This window comes from Malurus melanocephalus, unplaced genomic scaffold (assembly GCF_030028575.1).
Source record: "Malurus melanocephalus ecotype Western Australia unplaced genomic scaffold, MMel_1.1 scaffold_51, whole genome shotgun sequence".
Lineage (NCBI taxonomy): Eukaryota > Metazoa > Chordata > Aves > Passeriformes > Maluridae > Malurus > Malurus melanocephalus.
Window position 1 is genome coordinate 2,278,606 of NW_026623283.1, and position 21,207 is coordinate 2,299,812.

General features: G+C 37.5%; 1 protein-coding gene across 1 annotated transcript; it reads left to right on the forward strand.

The window, feature by feature from the left end:
* The first annotated feature begins 708 nt into the window (after positions 1-708).
* On the forward strand, positions 709-15,698 carry MCUR1 (mitochondrial calcium uniporter regulator 1). The gene is made up of 10 exons (XM_057365312.1): positions 709-992; positions 1,376-1,494; positions 1,788-1,901; positions 3,368-3,471; positions 5,556-5,657; positions 6,349-6,390; positions 8,077-8,148; positions 11,603-11,656; positions 12,830-12,944; positions 14,245-15,698. Exons 1-10 carry the CDS (start codon positions 709-711, stop codon positions 14,298-14,300), a joined length of 1,062 nt encoding a protein of 353 aa, XP_057221295.1. The 3' UTR covers positions 14,301-15,698.
* Positions 15,699-21,207: the final 5,509 nt, after the last annotated feature.

Here is a 21,207-nt window from a genome sequence, read left to right on the forward strand (position 1 = left end):
GTTTTCAATTTTAACAGGAGAGTGAACCTCATTTTTCACAGGTGTCTTAAAAACAGCACATAAAGAAAAAGCCTTGTTTTCCTGTGTTTCCCAGAAACCTGTATTTTTGGCAGAACCAAACATACAGCACACTTGACCATACACACATACCACTCTAGTGCTTAAGACAACTGTTCAATGATTAAGGCTCCAGACCCACCAAAGTCGCCCAGTCTTGCGCGTTACTTGACTAATAACCTCAAGCCCCGAAACGTCAGTCCCACAGCAGAGCGACAAGTTTTGCCTAAAGTTGTTTGTCTGCTTTAGTGGTTTAGGGCTTACAGTGGCAGTGCTGCACTGACGGTAGGACTAGATGATCTCCAAGCTCTCTTCCAGTCTTGACGATCCTATGATCCCGATTTTATGATTCTGTGACCGAGGGAGCGTCCGCGGGGATCGAGCCCGCACCGTCCGGCAGACACCGGGCCCGCCCGCGCAGCTCTTCTGGCGGCGGCCGCCGAGTGAGCCGTAGAATCAACCGCGGTCTCGTGCAGCGTCACCTGCCGCGTTTGGCCGCGTCCCGGAGGCGGAAGCGGGACGGCGCCTGTGGCGGAAGTGAGACGCCGGGGCGGTGTGCGCTCAGCGATGGCATCCCAGTAGCGGCGACAGCAGCAGCGGTTTCCCTCCTTCCCTTGCCCGTTTGCGCCGGCGGGGCCGGGTGGCGCGGCCATGGCCAGGGCCCAGGCGGCGGCGGCGGCGAGCGGCGGGGGGCGGGCGCTGCCTGCGGGAATGGCGGGGCCGGGGAGCTCGGGGAAGGGGCTGGAGTGCACGTCCCCTGCAGAGCAGCTGAGGGAGCTGGGGGTGTTTAGCCTGGCGGAAGGGAAGCTCAGGGGAAACTTTGTTGCTCTCTACAGCTACTCGAGAGGAGGATGTAGCAAAGTGCAGGTCGGCCTCTTCTCCCGGGCAACCAGCGACAGGATAAGAAGACATAGCCTCAAGGTGCGCCAGGGGAGGTTTAGGCTGGACATTAGGAAGAATTCTTCACAGAAAAAGTGACTCACTTTTGGAATGTGGGCTGYCCAGGGAAGTGCTGGAGTTATTGTCCCTGGAGGTGGTTAAGGACGTGGCACTCAGTGCCATGGCCTGGTTGACRTGGTGATGTTCGGTCATAGTTTGCCCTCGATGATCTCAAAGGTCTKTTCCAACCTAATTGATCCTATGATTCTGCCTCCTGGCGATTCGTCTCATGCCCCACCTCACGTTCATTCTGTCAGGGTAGTTCATGCACTTTGTATCCCAGTAGAAACAACACACTTAGTTTGGCATTCARTGTTGGAAATATTTTCTATAAAAACAGTAAATGGCAAATTGTGAGTGATTACTTTTTGTCTAACAGGCAAGTGATGAAGGTTTACTGCTTTAATAATGAAGGGACAGAGTGTGTGGATTTTAGGCCTCATAGCTTTGAAGTGCTCACAGGTCCCCCCTGCTGCAGTGATTCCAGTAAAGGAAGAGGTGCCGACCCTGTCACTTGGTGGRATTTTTCCCACATTATATTACCCTTAGAGAGCATCTCAGAAGGGCAGCAGGAGCATAGTGTCCTGTTTTCCAGCTCTTGCCTATAAAACTTGTTGGTCAGATGTCTTTTCACTTCCAAGCAAGCTGTGGTAATCTCAACACCAAGTATTTTGTCATAAGTGTGAAATATTCAAGGTAGTAAGGAAACTCCTGTAAAGCAGATATGTTGGTAAAATATTCTTTCTTAAAAATAACTTTGGTTTTGTTTATTTTCTTTTTTTTTTTTTCAGATGTAAGCATCTCTGTGTCATCATCTGTACAAAGCAAAGAGAATATTTCCTTACTGGGAAATAGGAGGCTTTATTTTGACACTCATGCGCTAGTATGCCTCTTGGAAGAAAATGGTAATTTGTTTGAAATAAGTAGCTATTTTTAATGTCTTTCATGTGTGGTGTTTTAGTTTGCAAAGTGTGTTACTTTTCCTTGACATGCAGTGTTACACCTTGAGTTTTATAGATTTTTTGGGCTTATCTATATAAGATACCTTACCCCAGGTAAGGATATATACAATTTTCTTCAGCTTCAAAAAGGRAACAGTGAGCTTATGTAACTTTGTTTGGAATAATTTATTACCCAGTTTTATTACTGGTAGTTAAAATGCTAAGAAAAAGAAAGAAAATTTTAGAACTGACAGCAAAAAAATCCAGACTTTTTAAGGTAGTGGTTTAAACTGTATTAATGGGATTCCTTCATATTTAGTGTATTGCACTTTGAATATGCAGCAGTGTATTACAATTGGGTGGAATATGCAGACTACTTTGTCTGTACAGTGCAGCTTTTAGGATAAAATGTAGAATGCTCTATAAAATAACATTATGCTAAAATATAGATAAGGGAATTGATTATTTTGGGTTCGATGCTGAGATGAGAGAGGTTCCTTAAGGTGAAGCTCAGTACAGCTAAAGTGACTTGTAACAGCTCTCCATTCCTGAAAAGGAGAGGTCCTAGTCCCTTTCCCCTGCCAGGTGGTTTCTTCTTTTTCTGYGTGCCAGGAGCTTCTCAGGAAACACTGCAACTCCTCTGCTTGATTGGTATTCCGAGCCACTAGTTTAATGAGCTGCTGGATCAGTTGAGTGAGTACAGGTCAGAGTATCACAAGGAGGGATAAGGGGAGAGGGAGCCTTTTGGTGGTAGTAAACCATTAGCTATTGAAAGTGACTTGCTCTCAGCTGTGCTTGCTGATGCTGAACTGCTGGTTAGTTTGAAATAATCATGCTTTTGCAAGTGTTTCTTTTCATAATTATTAACTCTTGTTTGTGACATTTTTACTCCTACATTTTGAGGGTGGAAAAGATGGAAGTATTTTTAGGGACAGTGTTTTGCTATAGTTCCCAATCTATTCAGTTTAAAAGGTTTCTAATAGGCACTCTGAAGCTTGTAGACCTGAAATCAGGGTAGTTTGCTTCGATTTTAATTGTTGAGTTTTGTACATCTTCATTGGCACTGAATTTTTATAGTATAATGAAGTAAATATCTGCTTTTCAGCGTCAGAATTCTTGCTTGCTCATGGAAGTAACCACATGTGAGAGGTGACATTCCTCAATAACTCTAGAAAACTCCTGTTTATCTGCTGACAGTATAACAGTGCTGTACTACTGGAGCAGTCATCTGTGTCACAGACATAATTTTGGGGTGGGAAAACTTGGAGGTACTGACCAGTTATGTTCTTTTGTTAGTGCTGGATCAAGAGGTGTTTTATGTTTCGTAACTGACATTCATTGCAACTTGGTACTGAGTATCAGCAAGTGGAATTTCTGTAAACTGTCTGGATTTGGATCTCTCTCTTAATGTTGTGTTTTGTTTTGCTTAGGGTTCACTACCCAGCAGTCAGAGGTCATTGTGTCTGCATTAGTGAAAATCATGAATACCAACCTGGATATGATTTACAAGGACATGGTCACCAAAGTACAGCAGGTTAGATCAAAGCCAATGGTGGGGTTAATGTAAATTAAAGTCTGGTATGCCTGCTAATGAAATATATGTTACTATTTATTACTTAGAAATTGTATTTTAAAAGTTTGAAGGTGAAGAGCAAACATTCCTCTGTATCTATGAACTAGTKAATTTTGTCTTGAGTTTATCAGATAGTTACCAAAGTGTTGTGACGGACCTTGAGATTTTAGTACTATATTTTTTTATAGTAGCATGACACAGAGTTACTGAGAAGGCTTAGACAGGCATAAGAGGGATTAAATGCATGGCTTTGGATTTCTACATGTATTCTTTTGTCAACTTGTAACAAGGTAGTACAGATTCCCTCAGTTATTTACTACCCTATTATGAGGTACATTTTTATTTATCTTTGTGTCTCACAGGGACATTTATGTTGTATTAAAAGCTAGCTGAAATACAGCCCCTGGGGCTGCTCTGTTAGCCTGGGGTTCACAGCCCCAGGTCACCTTCTGAATATAATCTATAACTGCTTCATAGTAACCAGGCTGCTCTCTTGAGACATGAGAAAACAGCAGTTGCTGCCTCTGTTGTCTTGGCAGAAGAGAATCTCATTAAAACGTGGGATACTGCAAAAGTGATTTTTGTGCTGCTTTCCATCTAAGGAAGTTTCAGGCCATCCTTACTAGCTTTYAGATTGTACGCAAACCAGATATGGGAGTCCTTCCTTCTCTTGTGTTCAATTTGTTCCGCAATCRCTCAGGCAATGCCATGTTACAGGGTCCTTTTCTCCTGTGGTTAGATGTATTTTACAATAAGCAGCCTCAGCCTCCTTCTATGCCTAACTTTATTGAATGAAAGTTGTTTTGTGTTTAATTAAATGTTGCTACTGATAGTAGATGTTTTCTGAGACTTGGATTTGACTGTCAAACAACTTTCTGCCTTTAAGATGCAATGTATGGGTTAGTATGGCAGCTCAGGAAGTGTGTGTGCAATGAGCACCGAGCCACATCATAAACCTGTACTTCCTTATAGTCTTTGTTTGCATGAGGGCTTCTGCAGAAAGAGTACGAGGAATTGAAAGAAAGAGTTGGAATGGTGTGGACCAGCTATTACCAAAGTATTACCTTGGTTAGATAAAACCTTAGGGAAAAACAGATATACACTTTGTATGTATAGACRTGAAGAAGAGAAAGAATATGGAAAATTCTGGTCGCTGCTGAGTCTACTGAGGAGAAGAGAGAACAAGAGCAATGTGGAGACACCGAGGTGTAAGAAAAGAGATGTCCATGCAGTATTTTTTGTGTAGACTTTTTGTAATGTGTCCAGAACACTGACCCTTTTTTCTCAGTCTTGTGGTGAGGTAGTCTGGAGAGTCATCTTTAGATTCTGCTTAGAAATATAAATGCTTCAAGTTGGAATAACATTTTGTAACAAAACTGAAATTAGAGTGCTGTGTCAGATTTTTAATCCAGAACCAAAAACAAGGGACTACTTATTAGAGGAAGATCTTCAGTAGAGAAGGCAGTTCTTGTTTCTCGGTGTGGGTAGTGTAGGATCTAGAATAATGTCTACAGACTTTTCCATCCTTGAAAGTTGCCGAGAATTCTTACTTGTCTTCTGTCAGTTGAGTGTAATGGACTAAGAAGAGCAGTTCAGAGTATTAGTGCTTGATTCTGAGTAGTGAGGCAGAATGACTTCCTTGCAGGGAGAGGCAAATAAGGAGGTAATTACAGAAGAGTATGGTTGTGCTGAGGAATTTTGGTCTGAAGACCAGATTTCCTCATTTGGCTCAGAGACCACTCTCCCTAATGCCYTTGCTAGCTTAAGAATTTGAAAACTTGGAAGCAAATGTTTCCTAGGCTAATAATTGAATTATTCTAATCTGTGTTAGCACTGCCAATTTTGTCAGACATTACCGACATTTGAGTCTAATTTGCTTATTTTGTCACTGTCATTTTATCTAGCTTTTTGAAACTTGGATAATCAATCTGAAATTGCTGAATTAAAAATTTCACAGTATCAAAATAGTCTATTATATTTATAGGCACAGATGAGAAAAAGCATTATAGTTGTAATATGTTCTGATGTTCTTCCTTCTTTTAAAGGAAATTGCGCTTCAGCAAGTAATGTCCCATATTGGCGGTGTGAAAAAGGACATGATTATTTTGGAAAAAAGTGAATTTTCAGCACTTCGTTCAGAAAATGAGGTAAAGATCAGTGTTTTGGGAAGTCTTTTTTTTTTTTCCTAATGATGTAGAAAAGCATCTTGTACCCAAAGAAATGACTGGGGCTCGGATGATTTGGCATCTTCATTAATGATCTTGTTGATGGAGCAGAGCAGAGGTCACCTTCAGCAAGTCTGCAGGTGATCCAAAGCTGGGAGCAGYGGCTGATACACCAGGCAATTCTGGTGCCATTCATGGAGACATCAACAAGCTGGAAAAATGGGATGACTTCAATCTCATGAAGTGGAATAAATGGAAATGCCCAGTCCTGACCCTAGGGAATACTCATAGGCACCGGACAGGCTGGGGGTGACCAAATGGAAAATGGCTTGGCAGGAAAGGCCTGGTGGACTCCAAGTTGACCATGAACCAGTGATGAGCCCTTGTGGCCAGAGCAGCCAGTGGCCTCCTGGGCTGTGTTAGGAGGGCTGCCAGTGGGACACTGCTRATTTCTGCCTTGTGCTGTTTTTTTGGAAGGGCACAGTACTGAGTAAACATGCATGTGTATTCATCTATACACATACTGAGGATGTAGAATATTGATTGGTTTGTTTGCCTTTTCATATTRTGAATTATAGTCACTGTTACTGAACATGCAAATTCAGGAGATTTCTAGATTGTGTGGTTTTATATACAGTAATAAAGTCTACAATTTTTTTTCCCACTCTCACAGAAAATAAAACTTGAACTCCAGCAGATAAAGAAGCAAGTCATGGTAAGATACCATACCAAATTAATTAAGAATTAACACCTGCCTAGTTTGCTTGGAAAAAAAATAACGAGTGTTACTTTCAAAATTTTATTTTCTAACCTGTGCTTAATTGTTGTGATACATGTGATACTGGAATTGCTGCTCACACTGCACTGTGAGCTGCAGCAAAGACAATTTCATGCATACTTCATTTATGGGGACAGGAAACTGAATAATACGAGAGGTGAATCAAAATATAACTGAAGATATTTTTACTTATATGTCCTTAAATCAGATTCAGAAAGTAGCTGCCATGTCATGGTTAAGGCTGAGTGAAGTTCTATATCCAGGGCTCCCTGTACATTAAAGATACAGCATATGTTTAAAATTACAGTACTTACTAACTTTGGGGGTTTGATTGTTTGGTTTGGTGGGTTTTTTGTTTCTTTATTCTCTGAAGACTTACCTGTTGTCCAGAATTTCAAATTGTCTTTAAATGGCTTTATAAGGCCACCAAGTTTGGAACCACTATGTGTGGTGTCATGTGTTTGGGAGCAAATGACCATTGCAAGAAAATGGGCTCTGAGTGGAAAACTTACGCTATTTTAAAATACATTTAGCATCTAAGTTTTGAATTGTAACTTATTTTATGGTTTTAGGTGCATATGAATGAGTTAATGTAGCTCACCTGTAGAGCATTAAGAATCTGAGTCATCTTTTCTTAAAAGCTAGATGTCTTTATATTTTACCTTTAATTGTAATTCTCGCAAGGGCAAGTTATTTTGTGYTTGCTCATACAAAAAGGCACAATGTAAAACTTCAAGAAAAAATATCTTTTTTGTTTACCAAACTGTAATGTATTCTGTTGCAATGACAACTAATGATAAACCAATTAAAATTCAAACATAGATATTGAGTCTAATCCTTTTTAATGCTAACCTAATAAGTTGGCATTGGCCTACTTGAGAAATGCTTACTCGGTCCTAGCAGTAGAATCTCCCAGAATATCAGCAATCTTTTGCTTCTCCCACACATTCATTTGATCAGCAGTTTGCCGCATGACAAACTGTCAGCTGGCTGGAATTCCTGCCAGGAAGTTGCATTAACATGGCAGCTGTCACCAGGGCAAGCAGGACTCACAGCTATTGATAAAGTAAAATACAAGTGTAGAACCTACAGTCGTTTTAAAAAGTTAGGTGTTTAAAAATGTAAGAAATGTTTCCTGACTTCTAAAATATCTGTAGCTTTTTCTGAAAGGCGTAGATGTAGTCTTTAGAAACAGGGGTGGGTTTTTTTACATTAGGAGGTGAGAAACTGCTTTGGATGTTATTTTGAGATCAAGATTGCTTCGTGGAAGAAATCCAACTTACAGGTGTAACCAGGCATGGGTTTCTACATACCAGAGAGAGTTACAGGATGTATGAAACATTTTCTGCATATATAGGATGGTGTACTCTCAATTAGCTGCTCTTCTCAGGGTTGAAAGTAATTTTTAGTTTTTGGTTCTGAGATCAAGTTTATACTACAGAACACCATATTTCCCAGGTGAAGAACAGAAATACTTAATACTTTTGAAAATTATATACATTAATTGGAAAGAAGCTAGATTAATGAGATATATACAGAAAGATACAATATRTTTGTCTAATTCTTTCTGCTTATGATTAAACAGAAAATCTTGCTTGCTGCTTTATCAATTTTTTCCATTAGGATGAAATTACCAAAGTTCGTGCAGATAACAAGTTAAACCTAAACCTAGAGAAGAGCAGAGTAAAAGAACTGGTAAGTTTTGGTTACTTTCTTGTAGAAACATCTCAACACTGAGTAATCTCCAAATTTGGGTAAGAGCATCTTACCCAAAGAGCATTTTCATACTAACCTATAGTATCACTCAGCTTCAAGATGTTATTAATCCAAGTTATTTATCTTTGTGCTGGTATATGCAAAGTGCCATGTTTGGGTCTGTATGTCTTAACCTATTTTGATCTTGTTATAATAGCAGGCTTAACACATTACACTAAATATATTAGATATTTAATCTAATCTGCTGACTAGCTGCCCAGAGGGTTTTCTATTTTAWTAGTATATCTCTTTCTCTATTTACACACTTAATTTAGTTTACAGATTTTGTTGAATCATCATTGAAGATGTTTCATTTCCCTGTATCTAGTTTGTCAAAAAATACCTGATGTGGAACAAGCTGTATTTTTTTTTCATATTGTTTTTGCGCTTTGGAATACCTGGTAGATGTGAATTGATTATTGTAAATTGATAATTGTAAATTAGGGTAATATAGATGAAAAATTAAAATATGAAAAAGTTTTGGCATTATACATAACACTCTGTTTAGAGTTCTGTTCACATAGAYTTTTCTTTTCAGTAGCTTTTAGAATCTCGATGAAATGGCAAATTCTAAATTGAAAGATCTTATAATTACTTTTTCTAAATTATTATTATTTCTTACTCAATGCTTTTTCCCAGGTGTGTCATAAAGATATAATATTTATCTTCAATCCAGGCAGTAAGAACTGTAGATATTTATCTTCTGTGTGTGCCGCTTGAAGATTTTCACCATGATTAGTTTAGGTAGCAGCTGTGTCAATCATTCAGTATAATGACTAACAGTATGTTAGCCCATGGTAGATGCTTGAATAAAGTACAGTTTGAGCAGGTAGAATTCTTGTTTAAAGGTTAGTACTTCATGCTAATGTTTTATAAAAACATCATATGAAATGTAGTCATTGTTTAGATCATAAGTTTTGCAAAACTTCAGACTTAGAATATGAAACCACTGCAACAGTGATAAGTTAGACACCAATGTCTTCTTGTATATTCGTGTAGGGTGATGAAATCTGAATTTTTGTCTGTTGCGCAAAACACAACTTTATTTTGTCTCCCAGGAAAGGCAAACTCTGCACTGTCAACTTTCTCTTAAAAGTTGACCAGCTTTGTTGTGCCACTATAATTTCATAGTTTCTATGGAAACTGCTCTTCTTTTTTTTCCTCTCCCCACCCCACCATTTAATTGTGAGATCTGCAATGTGTGAACAGAAAAGGAAAAAGGCAGCTGAATGTGGAGCAGGTTGTAGCACATATGCTGAGTTTAGGGAAAGACATAATCCAGTATTTTCTATAGTAGGCACAGCATCATTGTTATATTTACTTCAATCATAATGTGAGGACTGAATATCCAGCTTTCTCAGATTAAAACTCAGGATAATTAAAGGTTACTGTGCATTCTTACTAAGTTACTTTTCAGAAGAGAAATGTCCAAAGTTTCAATTGTTTTAACTTGAAGCAGTAAGTAAAATGTTCTTATCCTTCAGTGTTACATGGAATAAGTGCTGAAAGAGAATTTCTTCATTTCTCTACACTGACATTGCCAGTCTTTAATGTTCCGAACTCTAAATGCTCTTTTATTTGTTATAGTTTATTATTTTATAATTTCTTCTACTTTATTTCTCAGRGAACACTACATTGCCTAGTACACATCTGTTTATGCTATGATTTATATCTTCAGTGTACAGATGTGATTTAAAAACTTGAAATACTGTACAAAAATTCATATATTCACCCATCACAGTGCCTCTAAGCTCACTGTTAAAAAACTCAAGATGTATCTGAATTGATACAAAACTGAACTTTTTCTGCACTGTGGAAAGCATGARCTTAAGAGGAGATCTCCCTGTTGAATTTCAGGATGGGGGAGGTTTAGTCTTGTCCTTCCTTCTTTTTTTTTTAGTACACTGTTATGTTTATGTTGTTAGAGATGTGGGGATGCCTTGCAGTAAAAGGCCAATTTCACTGTCTTAAACCTAAGATTAAAATCCTCGGTCTGACCTAGAGYATTCTAGATACAAAACAAAACTTTAAGAAACATCCAGAAAAAGCTTGCAGAATATAAATCATTCAGAAGATGTGCATTTGGCTAACTGCATCTRCTTAAAGTAAAACAGATGAACTATTTCAGTCCATAAAATTATTTTAATTCTTACGGTTCTTTTGTTACTGATCAGTTCATCAATGTGAGGTCCAATTCTTGCATTTCTATCCAAACAAAGTTTCAATTAGATTATTTTATAAATATTCTGCTATCTTGACACTGCCAAAAATGGAGATTTATATAAAATGTCTGAATTTCTTCTTTCATCCCTCTCATTTTGCAGAATCTAGTGACTCTTTCATTAATTGTAGACTTGCTGTTACTTGTTTTTATGTCATTTTCTACATTTGAAGCAGCCTGCTTTTAACTTCAATTTCACATCAGTCAAAAGTCGAAACAGAGGTCTAGATCTTTAAGGAGTGGTTTCAGTGCTGAGACATTTATGTAGATTTATCTGATTTTAATGTTAAAATGAAATAAGCTTCCAGAGTGAAGGAGAAATAAGGTGACTTCCCATGTGGGAATGTCAATWGATAAGGTTATTGGTGTGTAACTCAGGATTCTGAGATGGTGCCTGCTGACCTCAGTACTCTAGCTCACTATAGACTGGTGCTTTATCAGTTGTCTATGAATAATTTAATTTCTCCAGTAGTAGGGCAGGAACCATTATAGGTGTCAAGGTAAATCAAGCCTGTTCATGAGTCAGAAAGGTAACCTGCTTTAAAGGTGCGCTTCCTTGATTTGGATTTAACTTTTCCTTGGACCCAAATAGCCATAACTTAAAAACAAGTCACAGCCTCTGAAGATCCACAAACAAAAGGCTGCGCATGCCATACAAATGTTCTGTTATGAACAAATATACCATGAAATGGTAGAGGGCAGAACAATTAAAATTGTGAGTGCAGGGAGTGCTGGCTAAACATATTTTTAATAGCTGAGTTTGATGTGTTTTTAAAGTGTTCTTCCCTTCTTGAAGGTAGCAGATGGTTCAGTCTTGGTTGTGCTTGTATGTTCGATGGATTAGTCTRCTGTTCCAGAGTTACTGTTTGGAGTCATAGGTCCTTGTTTTTCAAAAATGCAAATCTGCCAGCCTTTCTTCCAGCTGCCTAATAATATACACAGTTTTTGTGGAAGATGAGTGTCTGATGAATTTGTTGCACTTCACATTTCTGAAGTATGCTTGTCAAAAGGACAGCAGTTATTCTACAATGCTTGCTCCCAAGTGTTGTCAGACAATAATCATGTCCAGATTATGTGTTCTGCATAATTTGGAAACAAAGAAACATGCTTTTAAGTGGAAAGGAAGTTTAAGGGTAGTTTCATGTTTAACTCTTTTTTTCTTCCCCCCTCTAGTATTCACTTAATGAAAGAAAACTGCTTGAAATGAGGACAGAAATAGTGGAATTGGTAAGAACTTAGTAGCTGATTATTACACGGCAAATCCTTTTGTACTTGTGTTATAGACCTAGTATCCTTTTTGGACTTGGTGATATCTTTATGCACTTTAACTTAAGTGCCTACAGAATAAAAAGTATGTATATTTATATTTCATGTATATTATTAGGCCCTCTGCATATATATGTAAGCTGTTCAGTAGTCACTTTGTTTTGAAACTTCATGCGTGTAGTATTTTCTATAGATGAAATTCCASTCATAATGTGAAATTAATTCTTCCCTCCACATTCAGAGAGAAAYTTACTGCTGGATTGATTTGTCTTCATTTTAGAGGAGGTTTTTACCCAGCACTACTACTGTTCTTTGTTTCCTTTCTRTAGTTCAGGGAATTATCCCTAGGAAGTCATCTAGCAGTAAATGATTAACTGATTTCACAGTGTTTTAGAAGTGCTGATTTGAAACTATCAGCAGCTCAGCAGCTGTTGTTCTCAGTTTAAAAGTTGGATTTTTCACTCTCTTCTGAGTAATAATTCTGTCCCATATTTTTTAGCAGAAGTTCTCTCTTCTGTAATAATTGAATTCTGAATTTGTAGCTGATTTTGTGGTAGAACTCATTGCAAGACAAAGACATTTCTATAACAGAAGACAAATTCTCAGTTTTTCTAATGATCCATAAATCTCTCTGCTCCACTATGATTTTGCGACAAGAGTCTCTTAGAATTCTCAATAACTCTTACAATTGAGCAGTGACTTTAGTSAGTAGGTTGAATGACAGATTGAAGTTAATGTTTATACTGTTGGATTCAGATAAGAAGGCATCCAGTTCTGCCAGTTTCTAAATTACTTGTTAAGGAACATATAATCACATAAACTTTCTGAGTTCACCAAATTATTCAATTCTTTGGATATAATCAGCTAAGAAGGAATTTGTTCTCTTTGAATAGGGTGATGACRTTAATAACACCAAGGTTGTGGACTCCATCCTTGTACATGTCATTCACTTCAGAGCTGGATTTAAGATCCTTGTGGATCCCTTCCAACTCAAAATATTCTGTAACTTCTGCAAGAATGCAAATTAACATGCATTTAAGGAGGAAGCAAAAACACTACTTGAAGGGATGCGTTAAATTTCTAAATAAACTAGGAAGTTTTCAAATTGCATCATTTTGTTGCTTTGTTTTTTAGCATGCACAACAAGACCGAGCTCTGACCCAAACAGACAGAAAAATAGACACAGAAGTTGCAGATCTGAAAACAATGCTCGAATCGCACAAACTCGATAATATTAAGTACTTAGCAGGTAAGGAATCTGGTGCTTGTCTCTGACAGTGAAACTRCCAAACATTGCTAAATGTTTGGCAAACTCTCAATTGACTGTATTCATAAAGGCCCCAATTGAGAAAAAAAAMCAAAACTTGAATTAGTCTTAGGCAAGATTAGGAACCTTATTTCTGTACTTAACCCAGACGAAGTTTCCAATGATTCACAACTYTATTTTGCATGGGCTTTTTTCACATTGTTGCCCTTCTTTATACTGTTAATATGTGTGATAAATTGAAAAGATTGCATRTTAACAGGGACCAAAAAGTTCTTCTGTACCTGGCTTAATTTACGTAAGCAGTCTGCTGCATGCACTGCTAGGATTTCTTCCTCCATCTGATGGAGATCTGTGTGCAAAAAGGACCATTTCATTTTTTTTGACTGTTCAAGGCCACATGTTCTTTAAACTTCCTTATTTGTACAAGTGCATGGAGAAAATACTRTATATGTGTGCCTACGTTATTGCCCTAGGTAACTTTGTGATTTTGACATTTTATTACTGGGTGTGCAGTACTATTAAATGAGGTTTGCAGTAGAAAATTATTCTTCTGATTTAGATTTTCTGATTATGTTTTCACTGTGTGTTTTATCAAAAGTACGATCACTTAAGCCTATTCATAGTACYGTATTTCAGACATGTCCTTTAGGGAGGACCAATAAAATAGAAAATAAAAGGTGTTTTATTAAAATGGGAGGAAATTATTTCCCTTACCATTCCTACTCAAAAACAAGTTGAACTCTACATAGAAGAAAAAATAATACATAATCATTTGCATTGTGTTTGAACTGCTCCTGTTAGAAACAAAGGCAAAAATCTTTTGTGTGTATATAAATTTTGAAATAAAAATTTGATTTAAGTAGAAATTTTAAAAATGGAAGACTGATAAGCCTTGTTTAAAATGGCTTTCATTTATTTGTTTGCTAAATACTTGACTGTGATTTATTAATCCTGTTGCTTATTTCCACATCTTACACCTGTAACTTGCTATATTGATCTTTTTGGAATGRTAAGCAAGAAAGGGTTTCTTTCAGCCTTTTGACAGTTTTCCAGCATTCTCTTTGTTTTTTCTCTCCTTATTTGTCATTTTTATACCCCTCCTGCCTTGAAATGGTTTGTTGTAAATRAAAAAACTTAATTTCTCACATGGGRGTGGGGAGTTCATTGAACTCTTAGTATTGTGGTAAGATTCTTTCCAAAGAGATGTTTTGAGAGCTATTGATTTAATATTATTTAATGTCAATGTTAATGCCATTTTCCTCCCCATCTTTTTTTCTTTCAGGTTCAGTATTTACATGCCTTACTGTAGCACTGGGATTTTATCGTTTATGGATATAACAAAACACAAATTTAAAGGGACTTCTTCATCTGAAATTCTGAAAAACAGAAGTTTTTAATCTTTGCCTGGATTTTAACCAAATCTTGACTGTTTTATTTATTATTTTGTAAAGCAGACTGTGTTGAGAATGTAACCAAAGACGTGCCTAGAAACAAACTGTGCACATACCTTGCATATRTTGAACCTTACCTCCGACAGAAGCACTTCTGCCGTTTCCCTCCATTCTGAGCTGCCAGGTACCTGCTGCTCCCAAGTGTCCTACACAGGCAAAGGCGCATTCGTGCAAATCAAGTGGACCTGCATGCTGTAGAGAAAACCAATGGAATTATGTTCCATTGCCTGTTCAGACATGCTGGCCAAACTCAGTTGTGTGTATTGGACTGAAGTATTGATTATTMGTGTATAACTGAAGCTATGCATTCTGTGGCTTGGAGGCACTCTTGTATAAGTGGAGTTTATGCTAACTGAATCATGCTTACTTCCCTCCCTCTGACACTTGCTCATACAGTTACTATGATCAAATATTTGTTTGGCTATTTTTGTAACCTAGCTATCAGCTTATTTTCCAGATGGCTGCCCAATCAGTTGTGTTGATGAGTGACKACTTTGTAAAGAAAGCACTGTTTGCTGCTAGCTTTGTTTGTAAGGTAGTTGTAGAGATTTTTGGGAATAACTTGCCTTTGGTATACATAAATATCTGATACTCATTCCATATGCTAACTGCTAGCCTTACCACTTTAACTGGAAGTTTGAAATGCAGTAAAATACACTAGTTATGTTAATTTGTAGTAAATAATACAAAGTGTCTCAGATTATGGAAGTTATGAATCAGGGTCTTAGGCAAGAGAACTGCAGTACCAGAAGACAACAGTCTTCTGGGGCTTTTATTGTTTCATTTTTTAAAAATCATGTTGATTCATCAAATGTGGAASTCTGATAGTGATTATGTAATGAAAGCAGTGAGGGACACCTGTGAAGATGTTTAATCCACTTCTGAACAAACCCACGTGAAGCAGTAAGTGCCACCACTGAAAGGAGTGAAGAAAGGTGTCCAGTGTATCCAGGTRTCTATCATTCTTCCACTGTTGTAATGACTGCTTTAGCAGCAGAGCTGCCATCTGTGTTCCTTCATTTAAGGGAAATTTCCCTTTCCTGCTTGCTCTTGGGAGAGGAGCTCAGTTTATGCACTGGTGATAAATGCTGTTAGAGCACAATAATGGCTTTGCTTGATGTAAGTAAAGATTTTTGGCTACTTTGTGCCTATACTGTAATAACCATTTAACATTTTTGTGGTTGGAAGTGCCAACTTTGATCATGTGCAAGGGCAGAGGAAGAGATGGATGCCTGTAACAATACTATACTGGCCTGAAATAAAGAATTTTGAATATTTCATAGAATATTATGAGTTTTCWTTATAAATGCAGCTTTCTCATTTGAAAACAGTCTTTGCTTGAAGGTAAGTCACTGCTCATAGCAAGTCTTTTAAGCTAAGAATTTGGAAACTCAACAGCCCCTCCAAAGACACTGAAGAGGAATAATATAAGGAAAATTATTATTGCAGAATAAGTTAACAACCCCTCTAAACTAATGAATTTATATTCAAGAACTTCACTTTTCTGTGTTTAGAAAATTATATTTTATGCAAAGCTACAGGATTTGACACCTTCTCAAATTAGACAAGCAATAATTCAATTTTTAGAATGACTTTGCTGTTGGTCTTMTCCTCCCAAGGCAGATGGTTCTATACATGTCCATATAATCAGTACATGTTGGTCTGCAGGCTTRACAAATAGTCAAGCATCTGACAAAGTTGCTAAAATAACTATTTAAGACTAATTTTAAATACAGAGTCTATCCTGCTAAAAACAGATACTGTGCAAATAAATTTCTATTTAGGGCAGGTGGAAGAAGGAAGTGAAAGATTACAGACTAGCAGCATCTTGGAATTACCAAAGTGTCAGCAAACTGGCACTTCTTGGTGAGTGTTTAAGCAAGGAATAAAGTTAGTGTCGTTCAGGAATCACCTCCCTCACGCTCCTGACCACTCTCCTTTTGATACAGCYCAGGATACAATTGGCTTTCTGGGCTGTAAGTGTACATCTCTTGAATGAGGAGGGTCAAATGATCACTAAGGTCATAAATAAGAGACCTACATTGGCAATTCTACAAATTTGTTGCTGTAAGAATCTGTATCATGCTGTATATTGTTTCCAATTGGAATCAGTAGCTATTCTAAATGTATAGAGATACTTTTCTGACTTTGATTGTTAATTTGCACAGCTTTGTCAAAAGACGCAAGTGAAAAATAAACGAGATTGTTCTACTGTAAAACGACTTCAGCTGTGAAAATCTGCAGTAGCCCCCCAGTGATTCAGAAATCACAGAATATTTGCAGTTGGGAGGGACCCACAAGGTTCCAAGATCAAGGTTGATCAAGACCAACTCAGGTGAATGGCCTGTATGGGGATCAAACCCACAACCTTGGCATTGTTAGCATCATACTCTGACCAACTGACCTAACCTCATATAACTGTTCATTTCCTGCCTGGCATAAAAACAAATAAAAAAAAAGAATAAAAGAAAATAAAATGTTAGAACTCTCAGGCTCTCTAAGTCAATTTGCAAGCTGAAGCTGATCTCCAGCCCTAATTTCCTTTTCAAAATAGTCCATTTCTGTTGTGAGCATGTAAGGGTAAAAGTTTGTCTATGCTAACACTAGTTGTGAGTTTTTCCTTTAAATTTCCCCATTTGCACAACAAAGACAGGATGGTTTTTAAGAACTTTTATCCAGAGAAGGAGATTGAGAATCATTCCATTTGCTGCAAAACCTAAGTTGCCCCAAAACTTCATGGTGTTTGTGAACAAATTGARATCTAGAATTCTTACAGAACTGTATTTACTTATGATATGTTAATGTGACTATTCTGAGTTTGTCTATTTTGATTTCCTTCTTGTTTTTAGCAAAAATCCATAAAGGAGCAGTCTCCCTTTCTCTGGTATGTATTAGACAAATTGTTTGGTTCAAGTATTTTATTACTGTTAAATCTCATGCAGTCTAACCTGTTCCTGATTGGAAGTGTTGATTGCATCATTCGTTTCCCAGAATGGTGTAGAGTTGTACTTAACCACAAGTTGACAAATGGAAACATATTTTTAATGCAGATATAAAATCTGCTTCARTTTTACTAACCACAAATGTTTTGGTTTACTAGAATAACACTTCTCCTAGTTGTGAATGTTCACTTAACTGACCTTTCCAAAAATGGTGAAATCCTAGCTCTAAGCAGCTATTAACAGCATCTTCAAGATGTTTTGAGTCATATTGCTTCAGTGGACTTTTCTCTTCTTACTCTTGCTACCATCTGTGGACCTTGCACAGGAAAACTGATGAGGTTTGGAGTTTTTAGGTTTTTTTAATCAGCAAAGTTAGGTAAATTCCTATAACTAGTTCTCTTGAACTACTGCAAGATGTAATAACTTCCATTGAGTTTTCAGGGATCAGGTAAACTACCTTTATTATGATTTTTAAAAATTATCAAAACTCTTCAGGACAATTTACTGTTTAACACAACTGCTATTTAAAGTCTCTTTTCAAGGAATAAGTACACAGCAAAATTAATTTTTAATGTTTTAATATATTTGAAAATTATTAGTTTGATGATGTTTTTATTGTTTTTCCTTTATTTATATAGATTTTGAATTTAAAGGACTTTCTGTTGTTGAGGTTTTTGTACTTGGGTGTTGTTTTCTTTCTTTTTTAAAAAAAWTTAGACTAAAGATTTCTGTATAAGCAATAAATTTCATTTCAAATAGAAAGTTCATTTACAATCAAATGTACCTGGAGTTTTGGGGGTCGCTTTAATCGGAAACAAATGCATACCCCGTTGGAGATAGACCTGCTGTGTCATTGTTAAGAAAGCTTCACTTGGCTTAAAACATATTTTTTACCCTACTGCCAAACATTTTGAAGCAGTAGTGTTGATTCTTTATTTTACACTTCTAAGTCAGAGCAGTCACCCCTTATCCTCACCATGCAGTTTTGTAACTRCATAAAGATCATAGAGGAAGATAGCCAGCGTTTGCATAGTGTTCCTTTGAAATCTGCCTGTTCCAAGGAAGAAGATTTTGGTTTTCTTGGGAGGGTGCCCAGCTTGCATCAAAAACAAAATACTGGAAATGAGTAACAAAATATTGCAGCGAATATTTTCCTTGGGCCAATGTTTATCCCCATAGTGAGGCATGTCGATGCAGTGTAATATTTCAAACACCCCACATCCAATATGCACCCTGTCRAACCCTTAGAAGTTCATTAGGTTCCCATCTGTATTCTGAAGTTTTATCAGCTTGATTCATGAGTAATACTCGGGAATAGTCTCTTCTTGTTGCATGAGTAAAAATGTAGTGAGGGAAAAAAAGAAGGGTGGTGTGTTGTTTTGATTGTGGTTTGTTTTTTTTCCCTGTGGGGAAGTGGCACATGTTCTGTGAGAACTTTAAACAGAGCTGTGTGGTACATGAATATAACAGTGGCATATTTATAGCAAGCAACTGAATTTGGTCAAATCAAGCTTGTGTACAGGGYTCCAGGGTTTGCATCAGAACTGACAGAGACAGTAATAACTGTCTTGGCAGGGGTCGGAAAGGGAAGCAGGGCAGGTTTCTAAGCATGAAGGGAAAACTCTGCTTTTATACTTCTTACACTTTAATCTCCAGCGTGCTTTGGTCTTTCTCCATTGTTAAAAATCCTGTAGCCCTCTTACGCAGGACTACTCGCAATGCATGTTACTTTCTCAATAGGCGACTATTAAATGTGTCCCTTTTGATTGTGATTTTGTCCAGAATAATTTGTGTCACTCCAAGTCATTCTCTTCTCTTTACCCAGGATCTATTTCCTTGTGGCAAAGGTATACTGTGCTTTATACCCTTACAGAGTYCTCCCAGTGATGCACGAAATGAATAAATACAAAGGCCACTTCAGAAGCTCTTTTTAAAGGCTACTTACCACAAYCAGATCCAGATAGGGGCAGGAGATTTTAAAAAACTTTTATATAGTTGCTTTCAAAGAAGTCAGTTCCAATGCCTCACGATTTGCATGCAGAATTCCCCTGTGTTCCTCGACTCCAGCTAAGCCAAGGACCTAACCACCTCTTGTCTGAGTTACCAAGGTCTTCGCTGAGCATTGGAGACCAAATAAAGTGACACGTGTGAGACTATTCTAAAAAAAATATACTCTGCTGGTGCTCCAAAGAGACTGAGCATGCCTAGTGTGGATCTTGCATGTGGGTTTTACATTTTTGTTCAGTGTTTTCTCTTTCACGTAGCTTGTTACCTTTTCTCATGTGTTATATTGCACCACCACTCAAGGGAACTGGGTTCTGGGAAACTTTTTTAGAAGGAGCTGAAATTGTATGGAAGTTGTGGGGGAGAAAGTGCAAAACATGGCTYGTATTTCCAAAAGTCCATAGGAAAATTATCACAGAGATGTTAGTATTTTTGTTCCTTCTAAAAAGGAACCTTGCTTAAAAATAAACTGAAGTGATTTATTTCTTTAATCCTTCTAGCCACCTTCCAGTCCTTGCATTGCAGCATTCTCCTCTGTGTGAATTATTTAATTTTTAATAATCTGTTTTGGGGATAGCCATGACTACACTGCTTAAAAAGAGCTATGCTATTATTCTCTCTTTTTACTACAGTAAAAATGCATTGAAGACTTTAGCACATTTAATAATGTATTGCCTGCTGAGCTCGTAAGCAGTTGATGTGTCTCATTTGCAACAGGGTCCCAGTTTGCCCTGAGGTATCAGACCACGCCTGACAAGTTATGAATTCGGTGATTCATAAGGTGCAGTTAACTGGGGGATTGGGAATGTCTAAGGAAACTAATCCTGTTTCATAAACAGTGGCAGTCATCAGCTAACAAAGCAAGAATATGCTCACTGTGAAAGGTAAATGTTTAATAGAAACCTCATCCCCTTTTACATAAAGGCCAGCTTTTTGAAAGGTATTTTCTTTTTCTGCTGTTCCCTAACAGGAAAAAAAGGGGAAAAAGCATAGTTCTGTACTTGGGCACTCTTACCTCATTTTTCTTTGCAGTTCCTATCCTAAAATTTTCAATATGGCATTTAATRAATTCTTTTGGATTTTTTTATATGCCGTTTGTAGTTTCAACATTGTTTTCAAGCTTTCTTGTCCCTGCCAGGTTGTAGAGAGATTTGGAGGAGGCAGGGGTTGCTTTTCAGTGTGTTCTTAATGAGGGATTTAATGTATTTCTTAATAAAACAATGTTCAATGCATTGAAATATGACCAAASGTTCCCTTGCAAGCCATTACTTGTTGATGGAAGTTAGAGGCTTATTTATATGGAAGTTTCATATCAGTCTTCTGATTGATGCTTGTTTAAGTTTTTGTACAAATTGTATTTCAAGTAGCAATTTAAATATTTTTGTGCATAGTTAGTACATCACCACATGCAGCAAAACCACAAGACCCTGAGGTACTCAAATATCTCTGAATAAAAGAAGCCACAGGATCACATATAAACAGATACAAATACAGGGGGGGTGAAAAATTGCAAGGTGCTAGAAGCCTGTGTAGTGTATAAATATCTAAGATACCAAATAGATAAGACAGTAGCAACAGTGAAAGAAAACATAAGCAAAGGCAGTCTCTTCAGTCCATAAATGAAGGTTAAGGCATGCAGCTTCTCTTTGCTCTTGGACAAAACCCAGCAATGGAGACAGGCAGCTGTTTAGTAAGTGCCTTTGCGGCAAGTGTAGCTGCCTGTTCCTGTAGCTGGTGATAGCAGTGTGTTAACCCAGAAATCTCTTCACTGTGAGGGTGGTGAGGCACTGAAACAGGYTGCCCAGAGAAKCTGTGGATGCCCCATTCCTGGAAGTRTTCAAGGCCAGG

What these genes read in the sequence shown, in the direction of transcription:
- MCUR1 (XM_057365312.1), top strand. Translation starts at nt 709, where the DNA reads ATGGCCAGGGCCCAGGCGGCGGCGGCGGCGAGCGGCGGGGGGCGGGCG. An exon ending in ATGCCTCTTGGAAGAAAATG is followed by an intron (nt 1,902 to 3,367) that starts GTAATTTGTTTG and finishes TGTTTTGCTTAG; the next exon opens with GGTTCACTACCCAGCAGTCA. An exon ending in CACTTCGTTCAGAAAATGAG is followed by an intron (nt 5,658 to 6,348) that starts GTAAAGATCAGT and finishes CCACTCTCACAG; the next exon opens with AAAATAAAACTTGAACTCCA.